The 13,681-nt window shown below is 47.1% G+C and overlaps 1 protein-coding gene across 3 annotated transcripts in view; it reads right to left on the minus strand.

Annotated features, from left to right (window-relative positions):
• The window catches only part of MYO18B (myosin XVIIIB), a 549,955-nt gene that overhangs the window by 478,831 nt on the left and 57,443 nt on the right, over positions 1–13,681 (minus strand). For all 3 annotated transcript variants that reach the window (XM_030218025.1, XM_030218027.1, XM_030218024.1), the window contains exons 3-4: positions 12,369–12,521; positions 11,227–11,259 (exon numbers count right to left, since the gene is read on the minus strand). In XM_030218025.1, the coding sequence (XP_030073885.1) occupies positions 11,227–11,259; positions 12,369–12,521 (186 nt within the window). The remainder of the gene's footprint in view (positions 1–11,226; positions 11,260–12,368; positions 12,522–13,681) is intronic.

Here is a 13,681-nt window from a genome sequence, read left to right on the forward strand (position 1 = left end):
AAGCCTCACCAAACTCCTAAATTTAGGAGCATAAAAAGTGGGTAGCAACAGGGGTGGATTTAGGGTGGAGTAAAACGGTTATAAGGTTAGTACCGATTTTCAGCACTAGGTTCATAAATTGTGTTCATAAATCTAGACAAATGAATGACAGGCCTACACTTAAGCATAACTTTTTTTTTAATTTCACATTTGTCTGTTCAAATGGGCTTACCCAGTGTGAATAAGGGAAAAATTCATTGGGTGTTTATTACAGTAGCTAGTCAAAAGCACCTTCATAAGCATAACTTTTACCCTCCTAAATTAAGATGAATTTTCAACCAAAAATGTATGCGCCTAAATTTGACTTAAAATAAGACACAAATTTAGAAGCCTAAATTAAAGAGCTCAGCCTTTTTTTTTTTTTTTTTATTTCAAGACCTTAATTTTATATTTAAATGCTTTTTCTCATTTTCTAAGGGTTTTTTTTTTTTTTACTAAGCTGCGGTAGTGTTTTTAGCTCACGGTAGAAATTAGCAGGCAATAAATGCCAAGACTCTGCAACACAACAAAACTCAAGTACGTAATGGACATAACTCAACTCTTCCGTTGTACGATTCCCTAATGTGACAGTGCTACATGAACTTTTTATCCTACCACAACATCACTTTGTATTTGTTCGCCGGAAGACTCCAAAGCCTCTCCGGTACTATGTAAGCCAGATTGAGCCTACAAATAGGTGGGAAAATGTGGGATACAAATGTAACAAATAAATAAGAAATAAGAATATAATGGGCATCTTGATGCTTACCACCAGCTGATTTCTACCGTGAGCTAAAAACACTACCACGGCTTAGCAAAAGGCTCACTAAATTAGATCCAATTAGGGTTACCATATGTCCGGATTTACCCGGACATGTCCTCTTTTTGAGGACATGTCCGGGCAACCGGGCGTGTTTTGCCAAAATCTGCCCGTTTGTCCGGATTTCTGGACAAACGGGCAGGCTGGCGGGCGGGCCGTCCTATGCTAGCCTCCTAGCCCTCCCCTCCCCTTACTTACTACTCTACTGCCCTGGTGGTCTAGTGACCTCTTCTGCCTTCGGGGCAGGAAGAGCCCCCTCTCTTTCCTGCCCAGAGCGCTGCCCTGCATTCTGTTGCTGATCTCGGCGCTGATTCAAAATGGCCGCCGAGAGTTGAAGTGACCATTTTGAATCAGCGCCGAGATCAGCAACAGGATGCAGGGCAGCGCTCTGGGCAGCAAATAGGGGGCTCTTTCCTGCCCCGAAGAGGTCACTAGACCACCAGGGCAGTACAGTAAGGTAAGGGAAGGGGGGTGACGGGGTGTGCGAGGGGGCGGAGCATGTGTCCTCTTTTTGGGGGGACCAAATATGGTGACCCTACAAACAATACAATACAGAAACAAAAGTGCAGTGAAACTAAACATTGCGATATAGGAGTAATCCTAAATTGTTCTCACACTGGATAGATTCCAGCCTGGTTTGAGCTCATAATAAAAATCAGATTTTCTCCCAAATCCTCTAGACAAATACAACAGATTCGCAAAATCCACAATTCGAAAAATCAGAAGAAGCTTGTTGTACTATTGACAAAGGTCTGAAGCATCATTTCCAAAGGTTTAACACATAATCCTAAAGAATTCACTGGAAATTGCTGGCAAGTTGAACATTTCATGTATTTCCATTTATTAACCACCCACCGTAAACCCCCGGATTCTGTATTTGGCTCCCAAAATTGGGCCCCGATCTAAGATGTGCACCCAACTGTGGGGCTCTTTTATTAAGCTGTGGTAAAAGGGGGCCTGCGCTAGCATCAGCCCGTGTTTTTACCACGCACTGAGGCCCCCTTTTACCGCAGCAGGTAAAAAGCTGTCCATTTTTGACCAAAAGAAATGGCCATGCGGTAAGTGAACTACTTACCGCACAGCCATTTCGGTGGGGAGCCCTTAGCATCACCCATTGAGATGGCATTAGGGGCTCCCGTGCTAGCCCAGCAGTAACCAGGCAGCGCATGGCACTGCCCGATTACCACCGGTTAAGTTCCGGTACTACAAAAATAAAAAAATTCTGTAGCGCCAGAAATGGTGAGTGCTGGAGGTGGGAACTACTGCTGGGCTCCTACAGTAGCCCCAAAGTTGTTCCGGATTGGCAGGTGGCAAACCCATTGCCCCATGCCAAATCTTTAGTAAAAAGGCCCCTAAATTATCTAATGACCCAATTAGTGCCAATCATTGGGTTCTAATTAACACTAATTGGCACCAATTTGAATTTGCGCACACATCTTGCTACGCACCCTTCTATAACAATGTGAGCCCACATTCCATTGCATGCAACCCAAAAGGGGACATGGCCATGGGAGGTGCATTGGCAAGCCAGGGGTGTTCCTAAAATTTGTGTACTGGGGATGTGCACCCAAATTGAGCATCGGGATTTGCACCCATTGTAGAATAACATTGAGCGCTGAATTTTTTTTTGCACCGATTTTTGAGTAGCAAAAAACAAGTGGGAAAATGACTGTGGACTCCAGAAACGAGAGGGACAACCTTGATACTTTTAAGACGATTTATTGATAAAAAGACTCGACACGGCACCGTGTTTCAGCCTATGGCCTGCCTCAGGAGTCTGTTGATGACTAATGAGAAACTCTCCAATGTAGTATCTTTTAGCAAATACGTTAAAGCAAGATCTTCCAAAAAAGACAGTGAGTTAACAATCAACTTCAGTGTTTACTCTGGTCACGTAACTTCTCTTTAATGTTGTTTGCTAAAAGATACTACATTGGAGAGTTTATCATCTATTTATCGTCAATAGACTCTTGAGGCAGGCCTATAGGCCGAAATACCATGCCGTGTCGAGTGTTTTTATCAATAAATCTTCTTAAAAGTATCAAGGTTGTCCCTCTCATTTCTGGAGTCCATGGTCATTTCCCCGCTTGTTTTTTTTTTTGCTGCTATTGCATCCCATGAAATGTCAGAGTTCTCCACTTCGGTGGATTTCTACTGCCCATTTTTGAGTGCCATTTACTGAATCTTGGTTAGAGCAATGTGCACAAAATTAACCTCAAAGATCCCCATTTTACATAGAGCATAGAGATAGGAAGTGAGGCGTCCAGGTCAGATTATGCTCAGTTCTGGTAGTGTTTTAGAAAGGATGTGCCCACGTAGAGCCACTTAGCTGAGGGAAGCCTCCAAGCCCTGACAGTGATACCTGAGAGACTACTAAGCAGTGGCGTAGCCAGTATGGGGCCACGGGGGCCTGGGCCCCCATAGATTTGCCCCTGAACCCCCCCCTCCCACAGCCAACCCGCCGTCGCCTACCTTTGCTGGCGGGGGACCCCAACCTTGCAAGGCTTCGTCTGTGTCTGTGAGTCTGACGTCCTGCATGTACAACATGCAGGACGTCAGACTAGAACGAAGCCTTGCGCGGGATTGGGAAGAAGAGGACCTCGACTCGGCTGGCAGGGGTTGGGGTCCCCCGCCAGCAAAGGTAATCGATGGCGGGTTGGTGGCGGGAGGGGGGGGGTCAAGAGGGTCGTTGGCAGGGGGGAGGTCAAAGTTGGTGGCGGGGGGGGTCAGCACTGGTGGGGGGAGGCTAAAATGTGCCCCCTCACCTCAGGCTCTGGACCCCTCTCCCACCGAAGTCTGGCTACGCCCCTGCTACTAAGGATTGCTAAAAAAAGAATTTGAAGCATTACAGCCTGCAATATAGGACACGCTTCTATTTAAGGTGGCAGAGACTGCTACTAGAGACTGAACTGGTAGGCCTGTTAAGAACCAGGCCTCTGTTGTGTTTGCAGTAAAAATAATCTTTACGTTGAACCTGAACTGCTAGCCTGAGAAGGAAGACACTCTTATAGCATGTGTTGAACCTCACTACACAAATAATGAGATTTGCTTTGCTGCCTTTAAATGGTGGTTAAGCTGTGTATCTAAAGGCCCAAAGCCCTAATGCTTGCCCACACTACCATACATATAACCCTCAAATTTATAATTCAATAGACAATAAACAATGATAAACAAAGCAAATTTAAAACAACAAATTCAATTTTGCAGGAAATTCATAGCTGGAAACTATATCTGAAAAGTTCTGTACATCTCTCTAATTGTGGCCAATTAAGCTAGGATGTTGCCAGAAATTAGCTCATAAAAATGGTTTAAAGCATATTGGTTTACTGCTCTGTTGGTTTGGCTAGAAATATCTAAGGGTCAGTGTTTCATATTTTTTTCTGGCTTTTTACCAATTCACTGAACCCCCATCTGTCTAGCCTGGGGTGTCAGACTTCAGTAGGCATGCAAATTTATCTCAAAAACATTCAGTATGGCTAGGGTTACCATATTTTGTTCCCCAAAAAGGAGGACACATGCCCCACCCCTTTCACACCCCACCCCGCCCCTTTCACGCCCTCACTCCACCCCCTGTCACATTTTTCCCTCCTCCCCGTCACACACCCCATCACTCCCCCTCCCCTTACCTTACTACTGCCCTGGTGGTCTAGTGACCTTGGAGTGCTACCCTGCATGCATCCTTCCATCCTGTTGTTGATCTCGGTGCCAATTCAAAATGGCCGCCGAGAGTTGAAGTCTCACGAGGTCACTTCAACTCTCGGCGGCCATTTTGAATCACTTCTGAGATCAGCAACAGGAAGGATGCATGCAGGGCAGGCTCCGGGCAGGAAGAGGGGGGATCTTTCCTGCCCCGAAGGCGGAAGAGGTCACTAGACCACCGGGGCAATAGTAAGTAAGGGGAGGGGAGGCTAGCAATCTGCCCGTTTCTCCGGATTTCTGGAAAAATGGGCAGATTGGCAAAACCCGCCCGGTTGCCCGCACGTGTCCTCAAAAAGAGGACATGTCCAGGTAAATCCGGACATATGGTAACCCTAAGTATGGCTATCTTGAAATCTTGACTGATTTATGGACCTCAAAGACTAGAGTTTGAGAACCCTGCTATATATCTGATAGTTGTCACCCAAAAGAACACATTTCTTATTAGAGACTGTGCTTCTCTTGAGAGTCAGATGACATCTGATGACCCTGATGCTAGAAATAGAAACAAACACAGGGTGGAAGAAAACAAGTCCACATGACCAGCCAAAACACAGGAGTAAAGAGCTCCAACCAAAGTTTATTGGGACCCTACACGGTCCGTGTTTCAGCAAAAAGCCTTCCTCAGGGGTCTCCTCCTTGCTCCCGATTACACCAGCTCGAGTCACAACAACCCCCGGAATCCACGACTCCAAAGCAGTCGTAAAGCGTTCAACAGAACAGAGACAGATCCCAATAAACTTTGGTTGGAGCTCTTACTCCTGTGTTTTGGCTGGTCACATGGACTTGTTTTCTTCCACCCTTCTGCTTGCGTTACTGTGGAAGGAGTGGACCTCCCCCCCCCCCCCCCCCCCCCTCTTCTCTGATGCTGGAAATACCTGTACTGCTGTCAGGCTAGAACAGGGGCTCTCAGCTTAGTCCTCGGAGTACACCAAGTCAGTCTGGTTTTCCAAGATATGTTTCCTTTAAGTTAGTGGGGGAAGCAATCCATCGGGACTCTTAATACTGGATTTTCCAATGATAATATAAGCAGAAGATAAAACAGCACCCCAAAAATACCATGAACGGCATGAATACTGAACAGCAGCAACTGACACCAGCAGTGGTATGAATAGCCCAAGGCACCATGAGAAGAACAAAGCAGGATGAAGGGTTGCCTGTACACCAGAGATGTCCATTTCCCATGTCACTGTTTTGCCTGAAACTTCACTGGCATTGAATATCAGGGCTAATGCAGCCGGCTACCTTATAAGCTGTTAAGTGCGATCTTCAGCTGGCGGTGCTGAGCTCCTGGCCGGTTAAATAGCACTTCGCTGGCTAATTGCTAATATTCAGTGCGAGATAGCCTGTTATCTCTGTTGAATATTAACACTTAGGGCCAGTTTCTATATATGGCGCCTAGAAAACCCACGCAGAAAACATTTCTGCCTAAGCGTGGTATATAGAATATGCTTAGTTGATATCGCAGCACCTAAAACTACGGCCATCCTATTTACACCAACAAAACCATGGCGTAAATCCCTGCAAGTAGATTTACACGCACTGGGCAATATTCTATAACAATATGTGTAAATTTGGAAATGCTCATTTCCCGCCCATAATCACACCCCTTATAGCCTGTGTGCATTAAAATTTAGGCGCAGTGTGTTACAGACTATGTTTAGGGAGTTGTGCATATAAATTCTAATTATTGCCAATTAGTGCTCATTGTTAGGTGCTATTAACAACACCGATTGGCTTGTTAAGCCAATTAAGTTACGTGCATTGCTACAGAATATGCTTGGATTTCAGCACAGATCTCTATAAACGCTATATAGAATCCAAGGGTTAGTGGCTAGCTGATAACTGGCTATGATGCACACTTCAAGCCAGTGTAATAGCTATGTGGGGCCATGGGGGCCTGGGCCCCCGTAGATTTGGCCCTGGACCCCCCCTGTCGATGACCCTCTCAACCCCCCCTCCCCCCGCCAGCCCACTGTCGCCATTGCCTACCTTTGCTGGCGGGGGACCCCAACCCCCACCAGCCGAGGTCCTCTTCTTCCTTCATTCTGTTTCTGAGTCTGTCAGACTCAGAAACAGAACGAAGGAAGAAGAGAACCTCGGCTTGCGGGAGTTGGGATCCCACGCCAGCAAAGGTAGGCGACGGCGGCAGTGGGGGAGGGTTGACGGCTGGATGGGGAGGGGGTCGAGATGGTCGTCAGCAAGGGGGGGGGTCAAAGTTGTTGTTGGTGGTGGCGGCGGCGGGGGGGGGATTGGCGGCGGCGGGGGGAGGGGGGCTAGTGGTTAGGGTGGTGGACTGTGGTCCTGGGGAACTGAAGAACTGAGTTCGATTCCCACTTCAGGCACAGGCAGCTCCTTGTGACTCTGGGCAAGTCACTTAACCCTCCGTTGCCCCATGTAAGCCGCATTGAGCCTGCCATGAGTGGGAAAAGTGTGGGGTACAAATGTAACAAAAATAAAATAGATACTATTGGAGATTCTTCATGGAATGTTGCTACTATTGGAGATTCTACATGGAATGTTGCTATTCCACTAGCAACATTCCATGTAGAAGGCTGTGCAGGCTTCTATTTCTGTGAGTCTGACGTCCTGCATGTATGTGCAGGACGTCAGACTCACAGAAGCAGAAGCCTGCATGGCCACATTGGTGGAATAGTAACATTCCATGTAGAATCTCAAATAGTAGCAACAGTGGAGGAGTGGCCTAGTGGTTAGGGTGGTGGACTTTGGTCCTGAGGAACTGAGTTGGATTCCCACTTCAGGCACAGGCAGCTCCTTGTGACTCTGGGCAAGTCACTTAACCCTCCATTGCCCCATATAAGCCACATTGAGCCTGCTATGAGTGGGAAAGCATGGGGTATAAATGTAACAAAAAAAAATGTGCCCCCTCACCTCGGGTTCTGGACCCCCCTCCTGCCGAAGTCTGGCCACGCCCCTGCTTCAAGCTCTGGCCAGTTAAGTTTAACGGGCAAATCGGACCACGTAAATAGCAGTCCTATCTTTGCCCACTATTAACTTAACCAGCCAGTGTTGAATATTCACATAGCCGCTTAAGTTAGAGTCGGCTAAAAAAAAACCCAGATATTCAATACTGGTCACTGGACGCAGCCTGGCATTGAATATCCGGGTCAGCGCCGGTGGCGGCAGCTATCGGAAGGGCCAGTTTCTAGCTGCATCTTCTTTCTGCTATCGAAACATTCTTTAACCTTCACTGACCTTTCTAACGATGCCTCCTTCCTCAGGTACATCACTTCCTAAAATAAGTTGACAACGGGAATTTGGCCTCGCCTACAAAATTATAAGGCTGGTTGTGAGGGCTTGATTTAAAATACATGCAAGGAGGCATTTAATGCCCAAGCTCACAGGTGCATGGTGGATCGAAACAGTATTTGTGACTTTCAAACTGTAATTACCACCCTCTGATTTTCTGAGTAATGTCAGGAGGGAATGGCTGGGTATTTCAGCAGAAACACTGGAAGCACAAAACACAGTGGCTGGGAACATTAGCGATGCCCATTTAAATACGCAGTTTGTCGAGCTGCTTCAAACTGAGGAAGATAAAGAGAGAGAGAAATAGATGTAAAAGAATAAGAGGCCAATATTCAGATCGCAGGAGTTAGCCAGGCTTACCTCCAGGCAGTGGCGTAGCCACAGGTGGGCCTGGGTGGGCCAGGGCCCACCCGCTTAGGGCTCAGGCCCACCCAACAGTAGCACACGTTTAGCAGTAGCTGGTGGAGATCCCAAGCTCTGCCAGCTGAAGACTTCTTCCCGATGGTAACGGAGACGCTACTCTCCACGGTACTGGCACCTGCGCGTGCTCAGTTTTCAGCGCATGCCTGCTGCAGACTGCCAAGGTCGAAAGAAGCATTTTCCTGCCAGCTGAGATATTTTTAGTGGTGGTTTGGGGGGGGGGGGGGTTGAACACTTGGTGCCCACCCACTTCTTGCCTATGCCCACCCATAATCTGTTGTCTGGCTACGCCCCTGCCTCCAGGGTCGGCACTAAAAATGGATATTCAATGCCAAGCCATTTCCGGTGACTGGCATTCGATATTTATTTATTTATTTATTACATTTGTATCCCACATTTTCCCGCATAGCATTAGGCTCAATGTGGTTTACAGTTTCCGGAGAGGAGAGTACCAACTCCGGGAATATATACAGAGTGGAAAATAGAGTAACAGTAGGTGCAAGGAAGCTGATAAGGTTCCGGAAAAGAGAATACAACTCTGGAACGATTATATAAAGGGGGAAATGGGACTTGATATACTGTCTTTCTGAGGTTTTTGCAACTACATTCAAAGTGATTTACATATATTCAGGCACTTATTTTGTACCAGAGTCACAAGGAGCTACAGTGGGAATTGAACCCATTTCCCCAGAATCACAGTCCGCTGCACTAACCACTAGGCTACTCCTCCACTATCTAGTAGCATAAAGAGAGAAGTAATCCCAATGAGGCTGCTAAGTCTCCGGGGATGGGACTACAGCTTCTAGTGAGCAATACAGAGTAGGATAAGGGTAGAAGTACACTTAATTATAACTGGAGTGGTAAAATTTGTACAGTTTGAAGTAATAAGATTACGTGAAAGGGGTATCCATTTTACTTATGGCTGGTTTGACTTTGACCAGCCAAGCCGATATCAGTGTAGGCCAATCAAAGTCAAACCGGCCATAGATAAGACTGCCTTGCATGCAGCCAAATATGGTTGCTAAAATTAAGCGGCGATGTGCTGAAAATCAGCAGATAGCCAGTTATATCACCCAATATAACCAGCTATCCGCTAGCTGCTAACCGGCAATATTCAGTGAGACGTGGCTGACCAAGTCCAGCTGACTATCGGTAGATAGCCACAGGGGAGTAGCCAGACCTCGGCGGGAGGGGAGTCCCCAGCCCAAGGTGGAGGGGCACATTTTAGCCTGCTTCCCCCAGCTGCAGACGCCCCCTGCCACTGCCGACCCTCCCCCACCAATTTTGCCCCCCCCCCCCACAGCCACCGCAAGGTACCTTTGCTGGCAGGGGTCCCCAACTCCCGCCAGCCTTAGTCTTCTTCAGCGCCGGGAGCATTCGCTCACTGAATATTCGCTACCATTTAAAGAAACGTGCTGGACGTCAGGCCTCACAGCACAGATCAGCGAAGTTAGCGAGCGCGCCAGAGGAGACTGGCAGTGAAGAAGATTAAGGCTGGAGGGGGTGGGGACCCCCGCCAACAAAGGTACCTTGCAGCAGTGGGGGGGGGGGGGGGTCAAAAGTGGAGGGAGCCCGGACTAAATCTGTGGGGCCCATGCGTCCATGGCTCCACCTAGCTACGCCCCTGGATAGCCATCTATGTGGCATTTAATCGTCCAGGTGCCGATCCTGACTAGTTAAATGCCTTTGAATACTGGAAGGTAAATATCTATGTTAGAACAACATAAGGTTGTTATATGTACCATCCAGGTCATGAGGCACAGCCTATCAAGTACTTCTGTTCAGTTTTTATTGCAAAGTCTTCTGGTGTTTTTCAAAAGGGTGAGAAGGAATGAAAATAAGAGTAAACAAACCATGAAGTCGATATTCAAAGCAATTTAAATGGGACGGAGAGACTACTGGCTGGTTAAATCACTTGTGCAGGACTATCCACTGATATTCAGTGGCACTTAACGTTTACTGCCACTGAATTTCAAGGGTGGAGTCAGCACTGAGCACTTAACCACAGAATTAACCAGACAAATAGGATGGCATAAAACACAGCCCTATCTTTATCCAGTTTCACTTCAGTAGATAAGTGCTGAGCACTGTGCCCTCTAAACTGAGTGGGTGTCCTCCAAGTGCTTTGCTACCGGTAGGGGATGGTGCTTCAATGTTGTGTTTTCAATCTCTAGGGACAGACAGTTTCCCTTGAGTCTGAAGAACTTGACTGACCCTCACTATTGAAAACATGATAGTGAAACATCGCCACCCACTGGCAGGACTGTCGATGGAGGACTCCCACTTAGCTTAGAGAGAACAGTGGTGCTGTATATTACACTTAACGAGATAAGAGATAGCCAGTCGCACAAACTTGGATATTCAATGTCGGAACTGGCATAACCCCAGTGGTGGGGAAAAAAATGCTGACCACTCAATATTTAGCCCCATGTGTTTTATGATGAATCACTTTGATGCCATTATGGGCTTTTGTTTTGCTGTTTAAAATATTTTATGCTTCTTTTGTGGATCTGTTGAAAGTAACAAGTTTTTACTTTTTTCAACTAAAGTTGCTCAGAAGGATCTGAGATAGGGAAGAGGCTGGAGGACCCAGAAGGACTGCTTTCTTGTGCCTGTACAAACCCAGAATGCTTTCAGATCCAGAAACACGAGTGGGCTAACCTGCCCTTTGCGATTTGCAGCGGAAAAGACAAACAGTTGTTAACACTTCAGCCTTGTAAAATTTCTCCCATCCTTGGAGACCAGCGCTTAAAAATATCAAGAAAAATTAACACAAAATATAAAACAGAGAAAACAAGTAAAGCATTAGCAAAACATTCAAAAAGATGATGCAAGCGTACATTTGAAGAAAAAGGTAAACAATAAGGGAAGTCAACACTATGAAAAGGTTTCAGAAAGGATTAATAGGGGCTGGTTATATAGAAATCATACAACTTAAAGGGGGGTGTGGGGGATCTCAGTGCACTGAGAGGAGGGTGTGTAAGATTTTAGGGGAGACGTACCTTCAAAACATCGGGTGCAGGATCTTGCTTAACCTATCGAAAAATGCAGTGATCTTTTTGTAAATATCAATTGTCATAAATGTACAATAACTTGATAGTGTACTGTGAGGAGTGTTATCAATCGGGCATTTCAGGCCGCCAGAATATCAAATGCTTCACCCTCACTATGGATGGAGGGATTGATCTCACTCTATATCACCTGTTCTTAGGCTGTCTAGAAAAGCTCCGCTATTTGCCATTATCAGAGACAGTATGTAGAGTTAGGTTGACCTTTCAGTCCGACAGTGCCTTTTGAGCATAACCCCACTTTTCACTCACCTTTTAGTCCCTATTCACTTATGCAATTCAGACCCTATAGCGAGTCTCTGTACCAGGGGCGTAGCCAGACTTCGGCGGGAGGGGAGGCCAGAGCCCGAGGTGAGGAGCACATTTTAGCCCCACCCACCCCCGCCACCGCCAACTTTGACGACCCCTGCAGACGACCCTCTCGAACCCCCCCTCCCGCCGCCAACCCTCCCCCGCTGTCACCATGGGCTACCTTTGCTGGCGGAGGACCCCAATCCCCACCAGCCGAGGAGGTCCTCTTCTTCCTCTGAAGGCTTTGTTCTGTTTCTGTGAGTCTGACGTCCGTTGCTAGCTGATCTGCAAGGCTTCGTTCTGTTTCTACGAGTCTGACGTCCGTTGCTGGCTGATCTGCAAGGCTTCCTTCTGTTTCTGCGAGTCTGACGTCCGTTGCCGGCTGATCTGCAAGGCTTCCTTCTGTTTCTGCGAGTCTGACGTCCGTTGCTGGCTGATCTGCAAGGCTTCGTTCTGTTTCTACGAGTCTGATGTCCTGACGTCAGAAACAGAACAAAGCCTTCGGAGGAAGAAGAGGACCTCCTTGGCTGGCGGAGATTGGGGTCCCCCGCCAGCAAAGGTAGCCCACGGCGACGGCGGGGAGGGTTGGTGGCGGGAGTGGGGGGGTCGAGAGGGTCGTCGGCAGGAGGGTCCAGGGCCAAATCTACAGGGGCCCAGGCCCCACGTAGCTACGCCACTGCTCTGTACATTGCCCCATATCCTTTCGAATGCCCTATGGGCTGCCCCTGCAACCTACTCTAACTGTTTTTGCAAGGCAGAAATGGTAAATAAGGAGAAATACTTACAGTTGGGTCCTCCTTTTTCTGTTTATCCTGGATTTTGGCTTCTTTAGATTCCTTCTCTGTCTCGCGAACGAGCTGTTTAATGAAACCGCCAGACACCACTGAGAAAATTGGAGGTGGTGAGGTAGGTGTTGGGCTTTTGTCCTCTTCTCTTATCTATTCACACAGAGCAGAAAGCATCTTAGTGGGTGTGAAGAAGATGCAGTCATTCAATAATTTGATATCACATCCAAGAGAAGTGAGCGAGCCTAGGTTAGGCCCGAGGGTCAACATCTGCTTCTGCTCCAAGTGCATTATGGGAAAGTTCTGAAATGCAGCAAAAATGCAGTGACCACTGTTCCTGTTGCCAACTAAAACTTTGAATCAGGGGTATGGAAAACATCTTTCAATATACAGCACCTCATGATTTGTTTTATTTTTATAGGGGAAAGACCTTAAAAACCATTACTGCAGATAATTGATCTTTTCCATATCTTCCAGCACTTATGGTTCAATTTTCACTCATTGATCCAGAAAACCCCTCTATTTAATCAAAATAACTTTATTTTTAATCATATGTCTGCACTTATCTTTTTATAACATTTTTTTGTACCCCGCGCTTTCCCACTCATGGCAGGCTCAATGCACCTTAGGTACTTATTTGTACCTGGGGCAATAGAGGGTTAAGTGACTTGCCCAGAGCCACAAGGAGCTGCCTGTGCCTGCAGTGGGAATTGAACCCAGTTCCCCAGGACCAAAGTCCACCACTCTAACCACTAGGCCACTCCTCCACTAGCAACATTCCATGTAGAATCTCCAATAGTATCCATTTTATTTTTGTTACATTTGTACCCTGTGCTTTCCCACTCATGGCAGGCTCAATGCGGCTTACATGGGGCAATGGAGGGTTAAGTGACTTGCCCAGAGTCACAAGGAGCTGCCTGTGCCTAAAGTGGGAATCCAACTCAGTTCCCCAGGACCAAAGTCCACCACTCTAACCACTAGGCCACTCCTCCACTTGAGGTTCTACATGGAATGTTGCTATTCCACTAGCAACATTCCATGTAGAAGTCGGCCCTTGCAGATCACCAATGTAGCCGCGCAGGCTTCTGCTTCTGAGAGTCTGACGTCCTGCACGTACATGCAGGATGTCAGACTCACAGAAACAGAAGCCTGCACAGCCTTCTACATGGAATGTTGCTAGTGGAATAGCAACTTTCCATGTAGAATCTCCAATAGTAGCAACATTCCATGTAGAATCTCCAATAGTATCTATTTTATTTTTGTTACATTTGTACCCCGCGCTTTCCCACTCATGACAGGCTCAATGCGGCTTA

This window comes from Microcaecilia unicolor, chromosome 11, assembly GCF_901765095.1.
Source record: "Microcaecilia unicolor chromosome 11, aMicUni1.1, whole genome shotgun sequence".
In the NCBI taxonomy this organism is placed as follows: domain Eukaryota; kingdom Metazoa; phylum Chordata; class Amphibia; order Gymnophiona; family Siphonopidae; genus Microcaecilia; species Microcaecilia unicolor.